Raw genomic sequence first — 23,171 nt, 5'->3', positions numbered from 1 at the left:
TCTGAACAAGTGAGATTGGTGACAGAGCTTTTTCTGTTTTCACAGCTACTATGGCTTATCTGTCTGGTTTCCTGATGTCATTAAACATCTGCAGTCAGACGAGTATGCATCCCGGGTGAAACATTTCCACAATGAGGAGGTTTCACATTTCGTCTTCAACTTCACACTGGAAAATCAGATTCACAGCAGTGGACAATACATCAATGACAGGTTTAGAGATTTACTAATATCCTGACTTGGCTGGAATAAACAAATGCATGTTCAAAAGCATGCCTTAATAAGCTAGTATTTTTCTCCATTAGCTGATGATAGATGGTTTGGATACTTTTTAATGGGAATTTATTTCTCTTCTTGATTTCTTCTGACTTGTGGAACATGTGGAGAGATGGACCGGTACATGTGCTGGTGGTTTCTGTGTGAGGATCCCCCAGGCAATCCCAGCTTCCCTGTCATCCTGAAAAAGAGGGAAAAGCCTAACTTAACAATACTTCCTCTCACAGTGGGATTCAATACAATTAGCATTTGCTTTCCTTTCTCATAAAGATGTGATTCCAACAACTTTATTGATGAGACAGTTTAGTTCCTGCTATGTCACCCTTTGACTCAGGTCCGACAACAAGGCTCTTGATCCCCTCCCCCCCCCACCCAGGTAGGGAAGGAGAGAGAGAAAAAGAGAGAGACTTGGCTGGATTGAAAACTAAACTACACAGCTTTAATTAAGTGCCAATGATAAAGAAAAATCTATACAATTCTGTACAAATATGTTCAGATATGTGCAAAAGCCTCTCACCTCCCCCCACCCCCAGCAACTCCCACAGCATCTCCTGAGCTGTGAACAGTCCCCAAAAATCCCAGAGGTGCTGCTGGAGAGAGCACAGAGTGAGGAGGGTCAGGAGAGCTCGAGCCTGGGGGTCGGTCGTGATGGATGGAGTCCTCCCCAGACACCAGCCATGGATGGAAGAGAAGGGAAGAAAAAGCAGGAAGGAAGTTGTCTTCTGTGATCTCTGACCTTCCTCTGAGCTTACATAGAGATATGGAATGGAATATCTCTGGCCAGTTTTGCTGTCTGTCTAACTCAGCCTCCTACAGGGGGGTCATAGATCTCCCCGTAGTGTCTGAGCCGACAGAGTAAAGGTGTGAGCTTGGAGCCCCACCAGGTTGAAAAACATTCCACTGTTATCAGCCCAAGCTGAGACACTTTGCTACCAGTTAAAAGAAAGCTTACCAGTTAAAAGAAAGGAAAAGGAATCAGTAAAAGGAAAAATAGCTTCATCCTGGACAAACCGGGACACTGCTATTACCTAAATAATATATTTTTTGTATTCCTATTCCTACCATCGTTCTTGTAAGAAGAAAATTACTTAGCTAGTCACATCAACTTTAACTAGAACAGAGCCAGGTCTGTGTTCAGGAGGCTTGCCATTTTAACAGTTCTTACTGCTATATAAAACTTAAAGCACTGCTTTTCAAACTCTTGCCACTTTGGATGAAGTCTGCTAGCAGAACTGCCTTCTTTTGGTCGTAGGTTTTTCTATACCTTCTTGTGAAATAAAAGGCATCACAAAATTAATTATGTATTAGCATAATTATATTATTTGGCAGAATTATACTAAAAAAGGCTTACAGCATCATTTTAGTCTATTAATCTTGATGTAGAAAGTTACTGCTAGTAATACACTTTGTCACTGACTTCTTTGAATGACTTGATTAACAGTCATGATCAAATAACTAGGAGTTAAATGAGAGTCTGTAGGGCACAGGATGTTCAGAAATAAGAAAAGCTTCTGATTATTTATTTATACCTGCTTACACACACAGTAATTGCAATTGTCAGAGAGGCACAGGAGTAATGAACACATACTTCCAGTTAGGTATCTAGCAGTATAACTTTTAATGTAATTGATGTGTTCATATTAAACCATTTTATGAAAACATTTTTTTAACACTTGAACCAGCATGTTTTGTATTTGAGCTCAACACAGTACCAGTGTGTTAATCTGGAGGAAAAAAAGTTATTTAAAAAAATGTTTCTTTGCAGCTTGTTGGTATCAGCAGGTGCTTGTTTGTTCCAAGACACTGAGTTTCTGGAGCATGATATCCCGATTTTTTACTGTAATATCAAATTACAATTAATAGTAATTTTGCAAAGCTATTTGATGAATGTCTTTACACTGGTTTTGGTTGATGAATAAGGATAAGCAACAACAGAAATATTGTCAAATAAATTATATTATCAGTTGCAGCCAGTAGCCATGTGGAGCTATTAGTCTTATTAATGCTTTTCTAAAAAATAATATTCTAGAGTCAGCTAGTCATTAATTATGTCTCCAGAATGCCTTTAAGGAATCACTGTTCTGAGGTTGAAATTTTTTAGAGCTGTATAGTTGCATCAGCTTGATCTGCTGCTCTTTCTAGCATATGAAGCTAGACTGACAGAAATTATTTGTATTGGGCAGGTTTATTATGATGAAGTTTAAATCAGTAACCTTTGAAGATTCGCTTTTTAAGAACTGTGTGTTTGAAGACATTACTTCCCTGAATACATACTTCAGGAACTGTACGTTCGTGAATACCTCCTTCAACAACACAGGTATTATGAGAAAAAAATCCTGAACATTCATTGTTCAGCTGCATGTTCTCATCATGTTTATCATTTTTTTTTATTTCTAATAAGGCATGAGAAGCACTCTCATGGGGAATAAAAAGTTATAAATAACAACAGGCCAGTCTAATATTATATCAGAAAAGTAGAAGGAACACACCTGCACTAGAGATACTGCAGGCATAATACTGACTCTGATACTTGATGTTAATAATCTCTAAAGAGATTCAGCCTGTAGAGAATAAAATATATTGACTACCTTATAGGTAGATTTGTCTAGTGTATTTTTATTTAGTCTAAATTGGAATGGTGAAAGAGTTTGTTCACTGTGCTTGCTTTGAATTTGGTGTTCAGAATTCAAACTGCTTCATCTATAATCATTCCCACTCTTCTTAGTATTCTAACAAAAATAGGAATGTATGTATGTTCAAACAGAGGACTTTTGGGGTGGGGTTTTTTCAGTTCAATAAAATGTAACTGAAAGTATAATGTGACCAAAAAAGACCAAAAAGATGAGGCAGTTCTTAACACTCTAACGTGACTCCAGCAATCATAATAGTTATAGAGTTAAGTTTCAGAGCAAGCAACACCCAGCTTTCTTTGTCTGAAAAAAAGGTATTCTTGATTCTTGAGTGTTTTAAGATCTACAGAAGAAACAGAAAGAAGTGGAAGTATAGGGACAGATCTCCAGAATATTATTGAAAGAAGAATGTTCTGAATAGCTGCACGTAGAAGTAACTCATCTGTGTTCAAGAAGAAGACCACAAGGCCTTCTCAGAAACGAAAATTGGTTTGATCTGAATTCTGTAGGAATGTTTGGCTTTAAAGCAAGTCCAAACAAATGGATCACCATTGGCTGTCTGACATGCAAGATGGATTGCTAGAAACTTGCAGATGTCCAGGTTTTTTTACGCAAGGCCAACTGGTGCTGAAAGGCCTTAACCAAACACAGTCCAAGCTGAAATACAGTAATGCCACTTGACTAATTCCAAGCCTTAGTTGGTCTTTTTCATGAGATTTATGTATTTTTCTGTTAAGATGAGCTCCAAGTTGTCATTAGCATTGCCTAACTTGAAATGTTTTTAATCAAAAGCTGCACATTGAGTTGGCTGTTAGATGAAATGCTTATTTTTCTTCTTTCCACAGATCTTGAACAGTATAAGTTTGTTGACAGCGAATTGATAAATTGCACATTTTCCATCATCAGGACAGGATGCCAGATTTCTTTTGATGATGACTACAGTGCCTACTGGATTTACTTTGTTAATTTCCTGGGAACTCTGGCAGTCTTACCAGGGAATATTGTGTCTGCTCTCCTGATGGACAGAATTGGACGGTTGACAATGCTGGGTAGGACCTTCACTTTAAAAGAGAACATGTTACTCTATTGGGAGAGCTTTAGGTTTTGATGTTGTTTGCTGTTTTAAAGAATTTGGTTCAGAGAGATGCAAAACATTCCTGCTGCAGATACTTAATTTATGTGTCTTCATAAATGCCATTTTAAAAAGCCCACAATTTAAAAATAAAGGTGCTGTAACCATTTTTGCTATGCCATGCTATCAGCCATTGATCTTCCAACCTGCTATTACAAGACCACTGTTTAGGCATTTGGAATGAGATTTTGGAGAGTGCTGACCATTGGCTTGTCTTTGCTCCAGCTGAAAGGAAAGCAAGTTGTGCACAGGTGGCCTTCAGCTAGTGGAGCATCTTCTCACAAGAGTCAGCAGTCCTTTGCCTGTTATCTCTTTCACAAAGTATCACACTTGAAAGATCTCTCTTGTGGATTATCTGCAATGACAAGTGTGTTTTCAATTTACTTAAATAACTATGCGGTATTTTATTGTGTTCACCTTCTAGGTGAATATCTCTCTATAAATGCAATTCCCACTCACTGTTTTTATTACTACAATATATGAATGAGTTTAATGTGGTTGCAGGAGACTATAAGCAAGGAAGAATGGGGGTAGTTTTCCCCAGGTATCTTGCTTTGGATGTTCAGAGAGGGTTACAGCTTAATACTTCCGAATATACCTTAATATTTAAGGAGTTATGGGGTTTTTCTCTGAACTGCCTACAACATTGGTTTGCCTGACTGGTCTCACCAGCAGTGTGAAACCACTTTAGTTTTTAAATCAAATATATGAGTCAGTTATTTGGCTACAATGTGTGTATAGAAGCACTAGACAAATTAAAGACCATTCTTTAAATACAGCTCCACTTTGTGCTCATTTTACCTGTCTTATACCTAGGTGGTTCCATGGTTCTCTCTGGCATCAGCTGTTTTTTCCTGTGGTTTGGAACCAGTGAATCCATGATGATAGGTATGCTGTGCCTCTACAATGGCCTCACCATCTCAGCATGGAACTCTCTAGATGTCATTACTGTGGAGCTGTATCCTACAGACAGAAGGTATGTGTAGATGCACCTTGCCTAAGCTCTCTGACCCTGTCCACCACCAGGAATGATAAGTAGAAATGGTTCCATATGAGCCTTAAGGAGGTAGCAGTGTTTTGAGTGGGCTGAATGAATAGTTTGTCTTGAATAGCAAAGGGAAAAAAAAGATTTATTTATTTTTTTAACTATTTGGTGTGTATTTTGCATCAAATATTACCTAAGCAGGAAAATACCACAAATGTAGTTTAATATTAAAAATAAAGTTTAACTGCTAGTCTTACTCTTACACAGCTAATGAGTAATATTTCTGAAAACAGTAATGGAATATTTCTGGGTTTCCCCTAGTGCTACTGGCTATGATGGCAGTAGTTGGTCCAAAATAGCAATATACATGCATTTGTCTGTGGGCTGTAAAATAGTGGGGAAGATAATAAAAATCACTGTCTGGAGTCAAACAGCATCTTCTGGAAGAGACTGTGGGCTTGAACCATGCTGAGCTGTTAAGCAGTTTGCTCCTACAAGTTTTTATGCAGGGTCACTATGAGTGTATAAACTCAGCATTAAGCAGACACAAAAATGTCTCAGTCACTGCTCCTGACCCTTCAGGGCTCTTGCAGGAAAGCTCACAACAATTTTCATGTCCTGCTAATATTGTTGCTAGATGACATGCATTTTTTTCAGATACAGCATACTTTTCAATGCTGATTTTACGTCACTTAACGGACTGAAAGAAGAACAGCTGAGTCATGCTCTGTTGAATGACAAGTGTAAAATTTTAAAAGCTGCATTTTCTTGAATAGACCAGGATATTTTTCCCCTCTCCCGTCCTCTCCTTAAACAGATTGTGTGTAAAATTGTCCAGATTCATGCTAAGGGACAGTGTGCCCTTTCTTCTGTCACAGTTCTATTCATTATGTCATTCATGAGAAGTTTCAAAATGGCAAAAAACTATTTCCAGTTTATAAATGAGTGATGCCTACTGGCAAGTTAAAGTTTGTGAACAGAGGTGTTGCTGCCTCTGGTATTGTTCACCAGGAGGTGAAGACTGTAGATGGGCTTCTCTGTTTTTCCTTTCACTGGCATTTTCAAAATATATGCTTCTTCACACAAGAAATTAATATCCATTTTTGTGATTGTATTGAATAACCATACTAGGCTACTTATAAATCCAAAGGACTAAGCTTTACTATTAAGAGCTACTTTTTTTTTTTTTTTTTTTTTTTTTTACACCTTAGAAAATTGCTCTTCTGGCAAGAATATTTGTAATAATTATCCTTTAGAAATATCTATATTTTAAAAAATTATTATTCCTGATTATAGCAGCCACAAATATTTTCTTAAATTGAAGTAAAATAATTGGAAAAGTTATTAATGTTAGTGGAAACCAAAATAATCATAATTACTAGAAGTGATAAGAAGAAGGTAACTGATACCTGTTCTAGGGCATCTAGTAGCTCCCTGTTGTTTTTTTAGTATTTTCTGCTAGCTTTGGGATTGCAGCAAATTCTTCCTAATTTTTCTTCTTTAAAGAGCTTATGTGTGCAATAGTAGCTGTCTGGGATTCTATCTCAGAAATTTATTTGCAGCTTGGGGGATTTTTGCAATAACTCAGAAAACTTGCCCCTTCACCTTATTGACATAAGAAGTCTGATAGACCAAATCTACAGATGCCAGGCAAGACATGGCTGTACCATACTGTAGATGAGATTTTTTCCCAAAAGATCTGAAAGTGGTGGAACCATCACTGCCAGTTTTTGCCAGCTGGATTATAAGGAAACTAGCAGTTCTAGAATTCACTTCCTAAACATATTATTTTTTTAGACCGGGGCAAAGTTTATTCAGGTTTCAAAAAAATTACTTGAAAATGAGTACCCACAGGAACTCAAATAACTTGCTTCCAAGAATTTTTACTCTGATATTATTTTTATACAGGCCAGGTGCCCACCTCTGATGGTCCTGTCTTTCCATCTAAGACTCCTCTGAGCCTGGCATGACTTGCCATACTTTGTGGGAATTTCTAGCTTCTGCAAGTATCTGTAGGGCTGAAGAGCCTATCCAGGCTTTTGTGGTACAGGAAGCTGCCTGATCTGGTTTTGCATGTGAGGTCCTTGGTGCTTAAGATTATCTCCTCTTTGACTTCCAATCTACATGCAGACTGAATCTGCTCCTCAAGCTGGCTTTCAGTTTCCCCTCAAAAGGCAATCTAGGCACAGCAACTTTTCTCACTTTGCCACTATTTTACTGTTCTAATACATATTTTTCTCTTACTCCTGAACACTAAAATGACCACAAACCAGCAGCACAGTGCAGCTGTAGGTTGGGCTGGAAGAAAAGTGCATGTAACAAGGCCAGTTCACACTACTATGCACAAGAGACCAGGCTGGGCAGCCCCTCCTTTTCCTCCTGCAAAACTCCTCTTGGAGACCAGCCAGTTGCCAGACTGCTGGGGCTTTGCCAGTATCATACAGTGTAGTACAAAAGGTGTTTCATAAATCATACTTTAGGTTATTTAGGGATCACACTGGCTTGTTGCCAGGTAGGAGTGTGGTGAGCAATTTGGAAAAGTGCAGTGTATATGATACACTGCATATATATCAGTTTCTTCTTCATCAGCTGCCTGCAAGGCAGAGTAATTTTGCTTTAAAATCATAACAGATTTGGATTCTGTAATGCATTCACACTCATCTCGATATTTACATTTTAATTTCCAAATGCTTGGATTTGAATTAAGTAAGTAGTTTGTCTTATATTCTTTATTATTATTTTCAAATGTTAAGCCATTGTAGCATAGCTTTTGCCTACATGTTCTTTATAACTTCTCAGTTGATTTGCGCAACCGCTAAAATTAAACATGTTAAAAGCTTGGTAGATTTCAAGTGGTTTTCAGGTATCTGATGAAGTTGTGTTAAAAGGTGAATGTACGTTACTAATGCTAGCCATAGATAGGTTTCTGTCATCGAGATGACAGACATGTTGGTAACAAATAATAATTTCATAATTTTAAGAGTTTTTTTTCTTTCCAATACAGAAGTTTTAAGGAACACTCATGATGACTAGCTATAAACTAGCTGATTTTCGATAAGGAAGTAAGGTAACCCAGGTCCACAATGTGAAAAACTTGACTTATCCTATATCTTGTCTTTTTTCTTGTCTCTTGCCTTATCTTCTTAATAACCTGTGCTATTCTGGACTAGTTAGTAGGTTCTGAAAAGTCTTTGGTTGTTTGTGACTCTATTGAAGGCCAAACCAATCTATTCTATAGCTGTGGAAGCTCTGCACTAAAGGAGAGTATTTCAGATAACTACCTAACACATCTGCTAAGCAAGCCTGCCGGGGGAGGTGCCTTTTGGGACCTGCTGTTCACTAACAAGGAAGGAGTGGTGTGGAATGTGGGAGTTGGAGGCTTCTTGGGCTTAGTGACCATGAAGTGGTTAAGTTCTCAATACTCTGTGAAACAAGGAGAGGGGTCACCAAAACCTCCACAGGCTTGGGAAGTGTGGCTGGAAAACTGTCTGGCAGAAAAGGACCTGGGGGTTCTCATAGACAAGTGGCTGAATATGAGCCAGCAGTGTGCCCAGGTGGCCAAGAGAGCCAGTGGCATCCTGGCTTGTATTAGAAATAGTGTGACCAGCAGAAGCAGAGAGGTGATTGTCCCCCTGTACTCAGCACTGGTGAGGCCACACCTGGAGTATTGTGTCCAGTTTTGGGCACCTCAATTCAAGAGGGATACTGAGGTGCTGGAGCGAGTACAGAGGAGGGCAACAAAGCTGGTGAAGGGCCTAGAGGATCAATCTTATGAAGAACACTTGAAGGAGCTGGGAATGTTTAGTTTGAGAAGAGGAGGCTGAGGGGAGACCTCATTTGTCTCTACAGCTACCTGAAGGGTCATTGTAGAGAGGCTGGTGCTGGTCTCTTTTCACAGGTAATTAGCAACAGAACAAGAGGGAATGGCTTCAAGCTGCAACAGGGGAGGTTTAGATGGGACATGACGAAAATTTTTTTCACAGGAAGAGTGGTTAGTCACTGGAATAGGCTGCCCAGGGAGGTGGTTGAGTCACCATCTGTGGGTGTGTTTAAGAGTTGATTGGATGTGGTGTTGGTGGATATCATTTAGGGGAGAACTTTGTAGGGTAGGGGTGATGGTTGGACTTGGTGATCCCAAGGGTCTTTTCCAACCTGAATAGTTCTATGACTCTATGATTCTATGACTTCCAGAGGGCAGACTTCAGCCTTTTTAGAACACTGGTTAAGAGAATCCCTTGGGGATCAGTTCTGAGGGGCATAGGGTCTCAGGAAGGCTGGATGCTCTTCAAGAAGAAAGTCTTAAAAGCTCAGGAGCAGCTGTCCACGTGTGTCGTAAAACAAACTGTCGGGGAAGACGACCAGCCTGGCTGAACAGGGAGCTTTTGCTGGGACTTAGGGAGAAAAAGAGAGTCTACCACCTTTGGAAGGAAGGGCAGGAAAGTCAATATGAGTACAGGGAGCTTGTGAGGACCTACAGAGAGAAAATGAGAAGGGTAAAAGCCCAGCTGGAGCTCAATCTGACCAGTGCCATAAAGGACAATAAAAAAAAGGTTTCACAAATACAGTAACAGCAAAAAGAGAACCAGGGAGAATCTCCAGCCCTTACTTGATGAGAAGGGGAACATGACAACCAGGGATGAAGAAAAGGCTGAGATACTTTATGCCTTCTTTGCCTCCATCTTTAATAGTCAGACCAGCTGCCCTCAGGATATTCAGCCTCCTGAGCTGGAATATAAGAATGGAGAGCAGAACAACCCCCCCACAATCCATGAGGATGCAGTCAGAGACCTGCTGCAGCACCTAGACACTCAAAAGTGTATGGGGCAAGATGGGATTCACCCAAGGGTACTGAGAGCTGGCTGAGGAGATTGCCAAGCTTCTCTCCATCATCTACCAACAGTCCCAGATGACTGGAGGTTTGCCAATGTGCTGCCCATCTACAAGGAGGGCCTGAAGAAGGATCCTGGGAACTACAGGCCTGTCAGCCTGACCTCAGTACTGGGGAAAATCATGGAGAGGCTCATCTTGAGTGTGCTCACATGTCAAGTGCAGGACAGACATGGGATCCAGCCCAGCCAACATGGGTTCAGGAAAGGCAGGTCCTGCTTGACCAACCTGATCTCCTGCTGTGATCAGGTGACCCACCTGGTGGATGAAGGAAGAGCTGTGGATGTTGTCTATCTGGACTTTGGAAGCGCCTTTGACACAGTCTCCCACAGCATTCTCCTGGAGAAGCTGGTGGCTCATGGCACAGACAGGTGCACTCTCTGCTGGGTTAAAAACTGGCTGAGCCCAGAGTTGTAGTGAATGGGGTTGGATCCAGCTGGTGGCTGGTCAGCAGTGGTGTCCCTCAGGGCTCAGTTTTGGATCCAGTCCTGTTCGGTATCTTCATTAATGACCTATATGAGGAGACTGAGTGCTTCCTAAGTAAGTTGTAAATTTGCAGATGACACTAAGCTGGGCAGAAGTGTTGACTTGCTTGAGGGCAGGAAGGCTCTGCAGAGAGACCTGGACAGACTGGACTGATGGGCCGAGACCAACTGTGTGAGGTTTAACAAGGTCAAGTGCTGGGTCCTGCACTTTGGTCACAACAACCTCATGCAAAGCTACAGGCTGGGGAAGAGTGGTTGGAAAGCTCCATGGTGGAGAAGGATGTGGGGGTGCTGGTTGACAGCCAACTTAACATGAGCCAGCAGTGTGCCCAGGTGGCCAAGAAGGCCAACAGCATCCTGGCCTGCATCAGGAATAGTGTGACCAGCAGGAGTAGAGAGGGGATCGTGCCCCTGTACTCAGCACTGATGAGGACACACCTGGAGTACTGTGTCCAGTTCTGGGCCCTTCACTACAAAGACATTCAGGTGCTGGAGTGAATCCAGAGAAGAGCTACTAAGCTGGTGAAAGGTCTGGAGAGTAAGACCTATAAGGAGCAGCTGAGGGTACTGGGATTGTCTAGTTTTAAGAAGAGGAGGCTGAGGGGAGACCTCATTGCCCTCTACAACTACCTGGAAGGAGGTTGTAGGGAAGTGGGAGTTGGCCTCTTCTCTCAAGTGAATAATGACAGGACCAGAGGAAATGGCCTGAAGCTGCACCAGGGGAGGTTTAGACTGGATATTAGAAAGAATTTCCTTACCGAAAGAGTGGCTGGACACTGGAACAGGCTGCCCAGGGAGGTGGTGGAGTCACCATCCCTGAAAGTGTTTAAAAGAAGTAGAGATGTGGTGCTTAGCGACATGATTTAAGCACTGAATGGGTAGATTAGGTTATGGTTGGTGGATTTCAGTTTTGGTTGGACTTGATTATCTTCAAGGTCCATTCCAACCAGGATGATTCTGTGGTTCTATGATTCTTAAAATGTCTTGCGAACATTTTTGGGTGCTCCTAGAGTACTTTCCTACTCTTCCATAAACTTTCCATATTTTCCAAACACTGCTTTGAAAGAATGTGGCATAGAACCTGAAGCACGGAGGGAGAAGGTATTGTGAAAAATCATTTTAAGTGCTCAATTTGACACGTGGTACAATCCCAGTTACTCAGCATTTTAGAAGAAGGAATGGGCGCAAAGTATAAATTTCACTGCAGATATAAGTGCTCAGCACTTCGGCAACACAAAGCTGAAGATGTTAAACTGAGCACCCAGGAAATGTGAAATGCATATGTAATGATAATTCAGTTAATTTGAAGTTACTTGCTTGCATCATATACAAATTCTGTGGCCGGGAAAGGGATTGTATCCTTTCTCCTGACAGCACTCAACTACCTTAACCATGAGACTGTTCACTTATCTTGCAGTCCTCAACCTTATTCACAGTGCACCTTCCAACTTCCGCCGTAGATGAGGGAAATCCAGTTTTCTTCACTACAATTATGTTTTACCCTCAAGGTCTCTTTGTTCTGTGTATTGGCACAATGACGTGGGGGGAAAAAATTGCATGATGAGGTGATTATAGCTTGTGTTGTAATGTGTGTGCCCAAAGCGCTTGCAATAACATTGCACAGTTTCCTAGCTCTGCCTGTAATATGAATATGAATGAAAGGTTTAAAATTCTCTGAAGAAGTAACATTTAGGAGATTTTATGAGTTTAAAGTTCAGTTGTTACTTCCACATAAATAATAGATATCATCTTTTGAGCTAATCTGAGAAGCACCAACATTACAAGCTTGTCAAGGAGTGGACACAAGTATTGCAAACCTAAACAGAAAGTGGGATAGAAATAGGTCATCTCCCGTGGAGTATATCAAGGTCAGATTGCATCAAATAACCAACAACTAATCGGTTTTACCAGAGCTGCCAGACATCTGGGTTTAAATCTTGGCCAGGAATATTTAGGAATTTAGGTGTGCACTAAAATGAAGTAATTCTGTTTTGCCTTTACTAATACCTCTGAAAAAATTTTGTAAAGGTTTGGTCATAATTAAGAAATAAGTAATCTATCTTGAGTTCAGTGCTTAAATCATGTCACTAAGCACTACATCTGTATTTCTTTTAAACATTTCCAGGGATGGTGACTCCACCACCTCCCTGGGCAGCCTGTTCCAGTGTCCTGCCACTCTTTTGTAAAGAAATTATTTCTAAAATCCAGTCTAAACCTCCCCTGTCACAGCTTGAGGCCATTTCCTCTCATTCTGTTTCATGGTATTTATCTTTTTCTCTTCTTGAGCCCAGAGCATCTATCCCCAGAGTAATAAGCTTTATTGACAAGGTATCTTAAGTCCGGCTTTGTATTGTTGTGGCTGTCAGAAGAGTTGTTTTCTACTCTTTTGAGTCGTAACAGCAGTCACCGGCAGACTTCCTGGCAGCTATGTTCTACTGCCATCCTGTGGATATGCTTCAACTGCGCTTTGCTGAAATTTCATGTTAATGTTTTTAAGGCATGACATGCAGAACCTGTGCAATGCCCTAGGCAGTAGTCCAAGGCAGAAGGGCAAATTCCACAGTTTTGCACGCTGGGTGCTATAACTTGCCGGGCTGTGATATACATCTTTGTACTATTTTTTTAAAAAGATCTTAAAATGTCTGGACATTAAAAAATTGTTCATAGCACATTCAGAAACTCTGTTTGGGTAGACATTGCATATAATCAACAACCACAAAAGTGATATTCAGACTTTTCTGTGACTTTCTGGATAGGCTCAGCACTAGCTCTGACAAGAAAGTTATCAAATATCTGTGCTTCACATTCAGTAGAACTCTACTGAAGGACAATGAAGTTTTTTTAGGTGTTCTGAGTATTTGCAATAAAAAATTGTTTGTTCATAGCACATTCAGAAACTCTGTTTGGGTAGACATTGCATATAATCAACAACCACAAAAGTGATATTCAGACTTTTCTGTGACTTTCTGGATAGGCCCAGCACTAGCTCTGACAAGAAAGTTATCAAATATCTGTGCTTCACATTCAGTAGAACTCCACTGAAGGACAATGAAGTTTTTTTAGGTGTTCTGAGTATTTGCAATGGAAAAGCGGCCCTGAAGTATTTTATGTAGGAACATAAGCACCTGGTCTAAGAAGGAGCATATGTGGCAACCAGGAAGCAAGCTCTGTTAATCTAGAGATAATCTCTCTATTTTTAACTGTTTGGACTTCTGCCATTTTTATGTGGGCCTTGGGTGAAAGGAAGTTAAGCAGTTTTCTTTGTCACAGCTTTCCCAGCAACAGAAGTAACATACATCATAGAAAATTCCTTTTCCCTAACATTCAGCTTTCTCTTGGACCTGATGCTTTTATAGTCCTTCATTTTTATCATATCAACACTAAAATCTGGATTTAAAAAAAAAAATAAATTAAGGCAATCCCAAATTGATTAACCAGCATTATCTTACTGGTGTGCCTGAAGGATTTAATGACATTCTTTAGCTGGACAAGGGGTTCTTGCTACCTAGTTCCCTTGTCCAATAATAAGGATTCCAAAATTCGTCCTGGAGCCAAGACATTCTTGTGCCAGTGCTTCACCCAGTAGCTAATCAACATAATAGAAACCAGTGTATATAATAATAGCCTATGCCTTTGGATTTTTTCGCTTGATTAATTCGTGATGCTGAGCTGACACATCTTTGATCATACGCAGACTTTCCATATACTCTAGCAATTCCCTGAAAAAGTGTAGCAGAGACTGTACTTGTGCTTTAAGAAAATACTATGCTCTTATGTATATGAGAATTGCAGCATATTCACTGCCTGGCTCTTTTTACTCCCTTGAATTAAGTAGAATTAAATATAAAGGCATGAAATAATAAAGATTTTAGCTGATTTTAATCACAAATACCATTCTAAGAAAAGTGTTTTAAAACCAGCAAGTCTGAATTTACTATTCCTAGAGCTCAGCAGTTTGCTTAATGACTTTGTTATGACTTTTAGTAGAGAACAAATTCACATTTAAAAACAGTATGAAAATTAAAGGATATGAAGGCAGAAGGTTGAACAATTACAATGGTTTTCAAATACAGGTTGCAACAACATTTTACTTAAGCCTGAAAAAATGTTACTGTTCCTGCCAATGATGTGCATATTTTAGGCAAAAGAAGATGCCTAAAAAATGCTTAAATAGTAAAAGATTTAAATTCTGCCGCACTGTTAATTTGTGTCACTGGAATAGCCAAGGACAATAAAAATGGATTTACTTTGTCCTACTCTTTGTTGTTTATATTTGATAACATTAATGGGATTAGACTAATAATGACCCCTTAAAACTGGAAAAATTTAATAAGCCCATTTTACAAAGCAGAACTTGTTTTTCAGTGCAAACAATTAACTTTAAGTTTGTTCAGATACAAGAAAAATTATATTACAACATTACTTTAAATTGTAATAATGTAATCTTCTGCCTATACTTATAATAGACCTAAATTCAAGGCTCTTCAAGGAGGAATTCTTGAAGGCACAGGAGCAGGCCATCCCCACTTGCTGTAAGGTGAGCTGGTGGCATAGAAGTCCAGCCTGGCTGAACAGGGAGATTTGTCTGGTGCTCTGGGAGAAAAAGAGAATCTATGGCCTTTGGAGGAAGGGGCAGGCCACTCATGAGGACTACAAAAATGCTGTGAGGCTATGTAGGGAGGGAATTAGAAGGTCCGAAGCCCAGCTAGAAGTTAATCTGGGATCCATGGTAAAGGACAAAAAGAAAAGCTTTTATAAATATATCAACAACAAAAGAAAGACCAGGGAGACCCTCCAACCCCTATTAGATGCAGGAGGAAACATGGTGATGAGTTATGAGGAAAAGGCTGAGGTGCTTAATGACTTCTTCACAGATTACATCAGTCTTTAGTAACAGGACCAGTTATGTTGAGGGAATCCAACTCCCTAAGCTAGGTGTCAGGGACCAGGAGCAGAGCAATCCCCTCACAATCCAGGAGGAGAGGGTCAGTGACCTGCTACACCACGTAGACGTGGAGAAATCTATGGAGATGGATGGGATGCACCCGAGAGTGTTGAAAGAGCTGGCAGGGGTGCTCACTAGGCCACTTTCCATCATTTATCAGCAGTCCTGGCTGACTGGGGAGGTACCAGCAGACTGGAAATCAGCCAACGTAACCCCCATATATAAGAAGGGACTGAAGGATGATCCTGGAAATTACAGGCCTGTTAGTCTGACTTCAGTACCAGGGGAGCTGTTGGAGCAGATCATCCTGAGTACCATTATGCAGTACTTGCAGAACAACCAGGTGATCAGGCTCAGTTAGCATGGGTTAATGAAGGACAGGTACTGTTTGACTAACCTCATCTCCTTCTATGGCTAGGTGACATGTTTATTGGATGAGGAAAAGGCTGTGGATGTTGTCTATCTTGACTTTAGCAGGACTTTGACAAAGTTTCCCACAGCATTCTCCTAGAGAAGCTGGTTCCTCATGGGTTGGATGTGCACACGCTTTGCTGGATAAAAAACTGGTTGGATGGCTGGGTCCAAGGAGTTGTGTTGAATGGAGTTAAATCCAGTTGGTGGCCGGTCACGAGTGATGTTCCCCAGGGTCCAGTGCAGGGGCTGCTCCTGGTTAACATCTTTATTGATGACTTGGGTGAGGAGATAGAGTGCACCCTCAGGAAGTTTGCAGGTGACACTAAGTTATGTGGGAGTGTCAGTCTGCTGGAGGGCAGGGAGGCTCTGCAGAGGGGTCTGGACAGGCTTGGCTGATGGGCCAAGGCCAATGGCATGAGATTAAATAAGGCCAAATGTTGTGTACTGCACTTGCGCCACAACAACTCCTGCCAGCACTAAAGGCCTGGGGAGGAGTGGCTGGAGGGCTGCCCAGCAGAGAGGGACCTGGAGATGCTGACTGACAGCTGAACATGAGCCAGCAGTGTGCCCAGGTGACCTAAAAGGCCAACAGCGTTCTGTCCTGCATCAGGAACAGTGTGACCAGCAGGACCAGGAAGGTGATCCTGCCACTCTACTCGGCCTTGATGAGGCTGCACCTTGAGCACTGTGTGCAGTTTTGGGCATCCGAGTATTAGAAAGACATTGAGGTGCTGGAGAGGGTGCAGAGAAAGGCAACTAGGCTGATTAGGGGTCTGGAGAACAGGTCTTATGAGGAGAGGCTGAGGGAGCTGGGACTGTTCAGACTGGAGAAGAAGAGGCTGAGGGGAGACCTCATTGCTCTCTACAACTATCTGAGCGGAGGTTGTGGTGAGGTAGGTGTTGGCCTCTTCTCACTAGTGGCTAGCTACAAGAGGAAATGGGATCAAGTTGTGCCAGGAGAGGTTTAGATTGGATATTAATAAAAATGTTTTCACAGAAAGAGTGGTGAGGCATTGGAACAGGCTGCCCAGGGAGGTGGGCTCCCCTGGAGGTGTTAAAAAGAGGGGTTGGCATGGTGTTTCAGGAGATGGTTTAGTGGTTAGGGGTTGTAGGGCAGATGGTTGCTCAGAAAATTATATTCAGACCCCTGTCGTAAGTAGTTGATACAAGCAAATAGCATCTGTGAAGCAGCTTCCCTTTATAAGGCAGCATAAACCAACACTGAATATAACTGAAGCTTCCCCATGTGTTTTGTGCTATTGCCTTGCCAAAGATTTCCTGTCTGTATCTTAACAAATTTGCTTTCGTTAGATCTATATATTCTTGGGGAGTTCTGGTATCTTTCAGAATATGTTGAGGCTGTTGATGACTAAGTGTCTGTTTTCTTCATGTGAGGACTTTTTTTTTTTTTTCCCCTGTTATTTAGGGGCATGTTTGGCTTTACATCAGTACTGGCAGCTGAATAAATCCTGTTTTACACATGCAGACGCTGATTGCAACCAGTCACCACCATTACTTTAGAAATATTTTCTGTGTGTAAACTAGGCTGAAAATAGAACAGTTCTGACTCCTTGCCTCTCCTTCTTCCCCTGAATTGTCCAAAATAGTTGCAGCCTGTTGTTACCTATTGCATGAACTCTGGGTTCCAGGCTAGCTGTGTTGTCTTTAGCCTCTTTCTACCGGTTTGCAACAAAGTCTATTTTACCACAGTCTTTGGTCTTCATGCTCCTCCTTCCTATCTGCACTCTTGTTGGCCTTAGAAGAGGTGTCAGTCTTCAGCTCCTTCCCTCTCAAGAGCTTCTCCCTGTGCTAGTCAGCCTCCTGCAGACACTATTCTGATGCTTCGCTTTATCTGCCCTTGTAGTACCTATGTTTCTGTGGTTAAGATATTTGATGTTCCTCTCACAGGCTTTGAAAGTTTCATCCAGTAGGGTGGCTCTTCTCTGTTTCCTTCACTGCCTCTGCCACTCCTCCTTTGGACTGATTCCTCCAAAAGTCTTTCTTACAGTGAGCAAGTTTTAAGTTTTGTGTTTCTTCTCTGAGGAAGGCATTTTCAAGGAGCTGCTGCAAGTGTTTCTCTGTCAGAAGCCTTCACAAGCAACACTCTTGAAGTTCCCATACCTGCTCCCAGCGTTGTACTCTAAGGAGCCCTCAGCAGTCTGCAGTGTTGGACAGGAGATCTCTTTTGAGATTGTTAGCTCTAGGACGTGCATTTTTAGCTTCTCTTGGCAGTACATATTACATGGAAGTACTGGGAGTGGAATCAAATTTAGGGGGAAAAAAAAAAAATCAAACGAGGGCTTTGAATGTTCAGAAGGCATATCTGAGTCTCTTCTGCCTTTTTTTTTGCTTTTTTTTTTTTGTTGTTGTTTTTTTTCCCCCCACAGTATTTCTAGATGGTTTCTGCTCTGCTATCAGAATGACCTGTCTTTCCTTCCTTAGATATTGCTGATACTTACTGTCATGCAGTAACATGGATGGGTGTCATGTTTTGCACAAAGAGGAATTATTATTACTTCAGGAAAGATAATAATTACTTGGCTAAATCTCAAGTATTTGTTCAGAGATGGAAACACTGCTATCAACTGCAAGAGACATATAGCCAAAATAACAATAATTTACTATTACTATAATCACCCAGAAAAGAGACTAACTCATGTCTTGTCCTGGATCAGAAAAAGTATGTAATACACAGAGCTGACACTGGAAAATTAAGTACCAACTCTTCCGATTTTACTTCCATAATGATTTAGGCAAAAAAGTTTGACTTTGGTCTGCAACCATGAACAAACGAAGATTTAACAGTAACAGAAAAAAAATAAATATTTTTTAAGGTACATTATCTAGTCTGTTCCATATCTTAATTCTGTTTTGCAAGCATCCTTTTAACTGATTTAAGAGTTTTGCAGTTGAACTACCATTACTTCAATTTAGCACACTTCTGAATCTTGTTCAGATTCTGGAATTGACTCTGTGGATTAGCTAGAGCTTCTTAGAGCTTCTACTCTAATTTCTGTTTATTAGAGCAAACTAGAATGATTTAGAAATATACCAGAAGGAACTAGATCTACCTTCACCATTCTTTTGGGGCAGGTCCTTCAATATACCAGGACTGGTATAATTCTGAAGCACAGTATGTCAGATAGTCAAGGCACAAACAGTTCTGAACCCCTCTGTGTCCTGGTCAACTATACTAGACAGAAGCATTTACCTTTCTCTCAGTATATGACTTGCATGTAGGACACCAAAGGGCCTGGCTCATTGACACCATTGAGATCCAGCATCCAGTTTTGCAGAAGAGGAGAGAAAGTGACACTAGTGACACTCTGGGCTGTGGCCATGTCCAGTGGTTGTTTGAGGATGAGGGTCCCTTCTCCCTTGATCCCATGGTTTGCTGTTACCCAAATTAAAAAAATAGTTCTGTGAAGAACACGGGGATTTTATATCCTTGCTCTCAGCAGGGATAAAATCTCCTTATTTCAGTTGATTCTCTGCTCTTTAGGAGCTCCAGCAGAAATGTCTCAAACTTACTTCCTAGGAATTCAGGCTTCATCTGAGCACTGGCCTTCTATCCCTCTTATGCACCTCACTACAATGCCTACGGCTCTTTTTAGTTGCTCAGACTGGGAGTATTTTTGTTAATCCCTGCTGTTTAGACTGGAAGTATTTTCCTTCTAATGGCAGTATTTCATTTTAACAAAAAAAGAAACATTTTATTCTGAAAAGTTTCTGTTTCCCTGATTCTTATTATTTTATCATAGTAAGCACAGTGTGAGCTCTGCTTAGCCCTTCCCTCTTTCGCTTCTAAGACATATGAGAAATTATAGAGATTCTACTATTGTACACATATTTTTGTTAGGATACTTCTAGTAGCACGCATTTATTCCTGCAACTTTGAATCATACAGTCAATGGTCAAAACACCATTTATTAAAATTACGGTAGTTTGCATAACACATTTATGCAAGTTATGAAACATCTAAAATACTTAACCCAGACTGCTAAAATCACACCACTGCAGTGCAAAAGTCTCCATGAGTTGCCCAGGTCGTACTTTCTGTTGGCAATATATTTATTGCCTTTTCTCCAAAATTTCTCAGATACCTCTTCTGCACCAAGCAAGGGTTTTTCAGGCTCTGTTCTCTTTAGCTTTAAGAGAAAAAAAACATTCGTTATTATTGGAGGTCTCATAAGCCTTTTGAAAAAGCACTGGTTGAACATGTATGCCACCCATAAGAAATCTGTTTCTGTTCAGTACACCAAGATGATTATCATTTTATTCTGGTGACTTTGTTCCCAAATCCCAAACCAGTAGCTCTCAAAGGATTTCCCATCTCCTGTCTCCCAGTCCAGCATTTTAAGAGTTCATGAATTCCATTTGCAAATACTTTGTTCTGCTGTAGAGGTGTAAAGTTACCTGTTCAGTCATTCATTTCACATTTTGGTCTCTGAGGCAGCAGAGCGAATTTGCCTCAATACATGCTGTAGCAGCTGAGCTTTGATTTTGTATTATAAAGACAAGTACAGAGTCATTGTTGGCATAAGCTCTGTTTAAGATATCAAGGTTATATTGATTCATTCCCACTGAGGATTAGTCTCAAAGGCTTTACTCTCTCAACCATTTCTTAACTTTCTTCTTTTTTTTTCTTCTAGGTCGACAGGCTTTGGCTTTTTGAATGCACTATGCAAAGCAGCAGCTGTACTCGGAAACTTAATATTTGGTTCCCTTGTTGGTATCACCAAAGCAATCCCTATTCTCCTTGCCTCTACTGTTCTAGTATGTGGAGGTCTGGTAGGACTTCGGCTTCCTGACACAAGAACCCAGGTGTTGATGTAACTGGAAAAAGCCATTTACTCATTATTTCCTCCTTCATACAACTGTCAGCTCTCCTGACTAATGATGCAAAGGCTTCAGATTCTCAGTGCTTAGTAGAGTGCTCAGATGTCAGAAATCAAACTCAAAAGTTACTTGGAGTGGCAGAGATTTAGAAACCTCTGGATGAAAGTTTTGAATTTCACTTTTGCTTGCCTGCATACATTGTTACTCAAAACCACTTAAATTCAAATTGCAAAGCTACCTCTTAAAACACTCTCAGTGTCATGTCCAGGAAGGTAAAAATCATACTGATAATTTGATCTTTAAAATGCAAGCAGGCATCTAATTTAAAAATAGATGCTAAATTTGGCCATGGTATTGTGAACTTTTGTAAGAATAGAGACATGTAAATCAATGATTTAGCAGTATTGATGCAGAATTAATTGGGAAACTCTAGAGACTGCATCAGTACTGATAATACTTTCTGTGGCTGTGCTTAGGGGATAAAAATTTGTGGCACTGCCTCTTTTTTTGGAAATCTTTTTAGGTAGATTCAATATAAAGTAAAGGTTACCAACTACACCCTGTATTTGCAGAGGAGAAGGCAACAGCTACTGCAGGGTGATGCAAAGCTATTCGGATGAGCAGCAAAGAGAATAACAAAATAAGCACTTTCAGCCTATACTGCTAATACTCAAGGGAAAAAAATATTTTATTTACACTTGTGGCATCTGGAATATTTTTTACCATTTAAAAAAATGATTTTGTCTTAATCCAGGAGTAAATCAATGCAAATATTTGTTTTAAATATGAAAAAGAGATAATCAGGCCATTGAACTATAAGAAAAGTGAGATGCTTTCAGAAGAGTTTGTTTGGTATTTACATTTCTAATATATTTTTCTTTGTCACAGAATTATTATAAAAGTATGTGGCTACAGATTGCCACCTACTACTTTTAGTCAGGCCATAACTTAATAATATAAAGTAATTTAAAAATCTAAAAAAAATAATAAATTAATAATTTCAAAAGAAAAGCAAGAATAAAAACCACCTTCATTACTTTCACTTTTATACACTTGTTTAGATAACATTTTCTCATTTGATTTTTAATAGGTCTGGAGATATCTCACCATTTAACACTTTCAAATATCTCTCTGAAGGGCCATTAAGAAAGAAGCCATGCCAAAGCTGCAGGGAGTGGCAACATCTTTATTAAGCTAAGTGCAAGGATGGAAAGTAAATAGTAGTAAATGTGTTTCTTCTAAGCCATATGCTGTGGACTGTTCTGGATTACAGTAAAGAGTCATCATCAGTTCTACTGCTCTGCAAAAGGCTATGAGAACTCCTTAAAGCCTTAGTGTTAAAAATTAAACAGAAATACGTCTGTAAAATTAGCAGACAAGAGGGGCAGATCCTTTGATGTCAGAAACTGGCATTGCTTTCAGTGGTGCTAAGACAACTTGTATTACCTGATGAGCTACCTGCAGTTTCAAGTTCACATAAGAAGATAATCCACTACATTTAAAGTTCACTCTTTAGTTTACTGATTCTGAAAGTTACATTTTTCAGTTATTAACAAATGCCTTTGCTACTCATCATAGCACCAAAATGTTAGTCCAAGGAGTGGTTTTCTGCCATTAACAATTGAAAAAGTGGCTTAATTTAAAAACAAAACCAAACCCAAACAAAACCCCAAACAGACAAAAAAGCATGAGTAGGGAAAACTAGTGGGCATTTTTTGATGTTGATAATTCAAATATGATACAGTAAGAAACAAAGTTTAGGAAGTGAGTTTAGTTTTAGGTATAAACAGTCAAGATTTTTTAGCTTTAATATTTTGTATTTAAGTCTGACATAAACATGTCTTTTAAATTTGTAAACTATCGTAAAGTAAGGGAAGAAGAATTATTTGTCACCAAGTTTTGCATCTGTGGCTTTTGGCCACTAGTGATAGCCTTTATATTATTTCAAGGCTATTCTCTCCAATTAGAATTTGTATTTGAGCCCTGTCTCTCTGTGCCATTCATTAGCAGCCTATAAGCACCTCCTTGTAACTACTACACAATTTATGTTGAAATCTGAAGCCTCTGTACATATTTGGAGCAAACATCAACAGGAATGTAAAATATTACATTGTCTTGCTATGCACTGTTCACGTAAAAGTAGTATATTCTGTCCATCTCTGTATGTAATTCTGAAGAACATCCAGATCCAGCTCTTCATGCCATCTGACTGTTGTGGAGGAAATAGGCAACAGAAAAATAATCTTAAACTTTTTGGGGATACTGTTCAAGGCTAACACACTAAAATCTTATTACATGTAAAATTATACTAAATTCAATGCTGGTTCTTATTCTAAATCCTGGCTGTATCATAAGTATGTGATTAAGTCTGGATGGAGTGGAATATAGCAACAGCAGAAATTCATAAAGACAAACAAAAATCCCAACTACATGGACCTTGCATGGTCCGGCATTAGAGTGAAAGTTCTAAGGCAGGAAAAGGGGAAAAGAATAATAGTGTCTAGGAAAGGGGAGGAAATATAAATGGAGTAAAGGAACAAAGGAAAAGAAATAATCTGTAAATGTTACAAACATATTAACC

At 40.0% G+C, this 23,171-nt stretch overlaps 1 protein-coding gene across 1 annotated transcript in view; it reads left to right on the top strand.

Moving 5' to 3' along the window:
* Positions 1-20,612, top strand: part of SV2C (synaptic vesicle glycoprotein 2C) — an 89,115-nt gene extending 68,503 nt beyond the window's left edge. Inside the window, exons 8-12 of the mRNA XM_051642048.1 lie at positions 46-210; positions 2,457-2,590; positions 3,749-3,952; positions 4,852-5,011; positions 20,404-20,612. Coding sequence (XP_051498008.1) covers positions 46-210; positions 2,457-2,590; positions 3,749-3,952; positions 4,852-5,011; positions 20,404-20,587 — 847 coding nt within the window. The 3' untranslated portion in view covers positions 20,588-20,612. The remainder of the gene's footprint in view (positions 1-45; positions 211-2,456; positions 2,591-3,748; positions 3,953-4,851; positions 5,012-20,403) is intronic.
* Positions 20,613-23,171: the final 2,559 nt, after the last annotated feature.

Source organism: Apus apus, chromosome Z, assembly GCF_020740795.1.
Source record: "Apus apus isolate bApuApu2 chromosome Z, bApuApu2.pri.cur, whole genome shotgun sequence".
Lineage (NCBI taxonomy): Eukaryota > Metazoa > Chordata > Aves > Apodiformes > Apodidae > Apus > Apus apus.
Note: the sequence above shows the minus strand (reverse complement) of the source record. Positions and strands in the feature narration are given on the sequence as shown.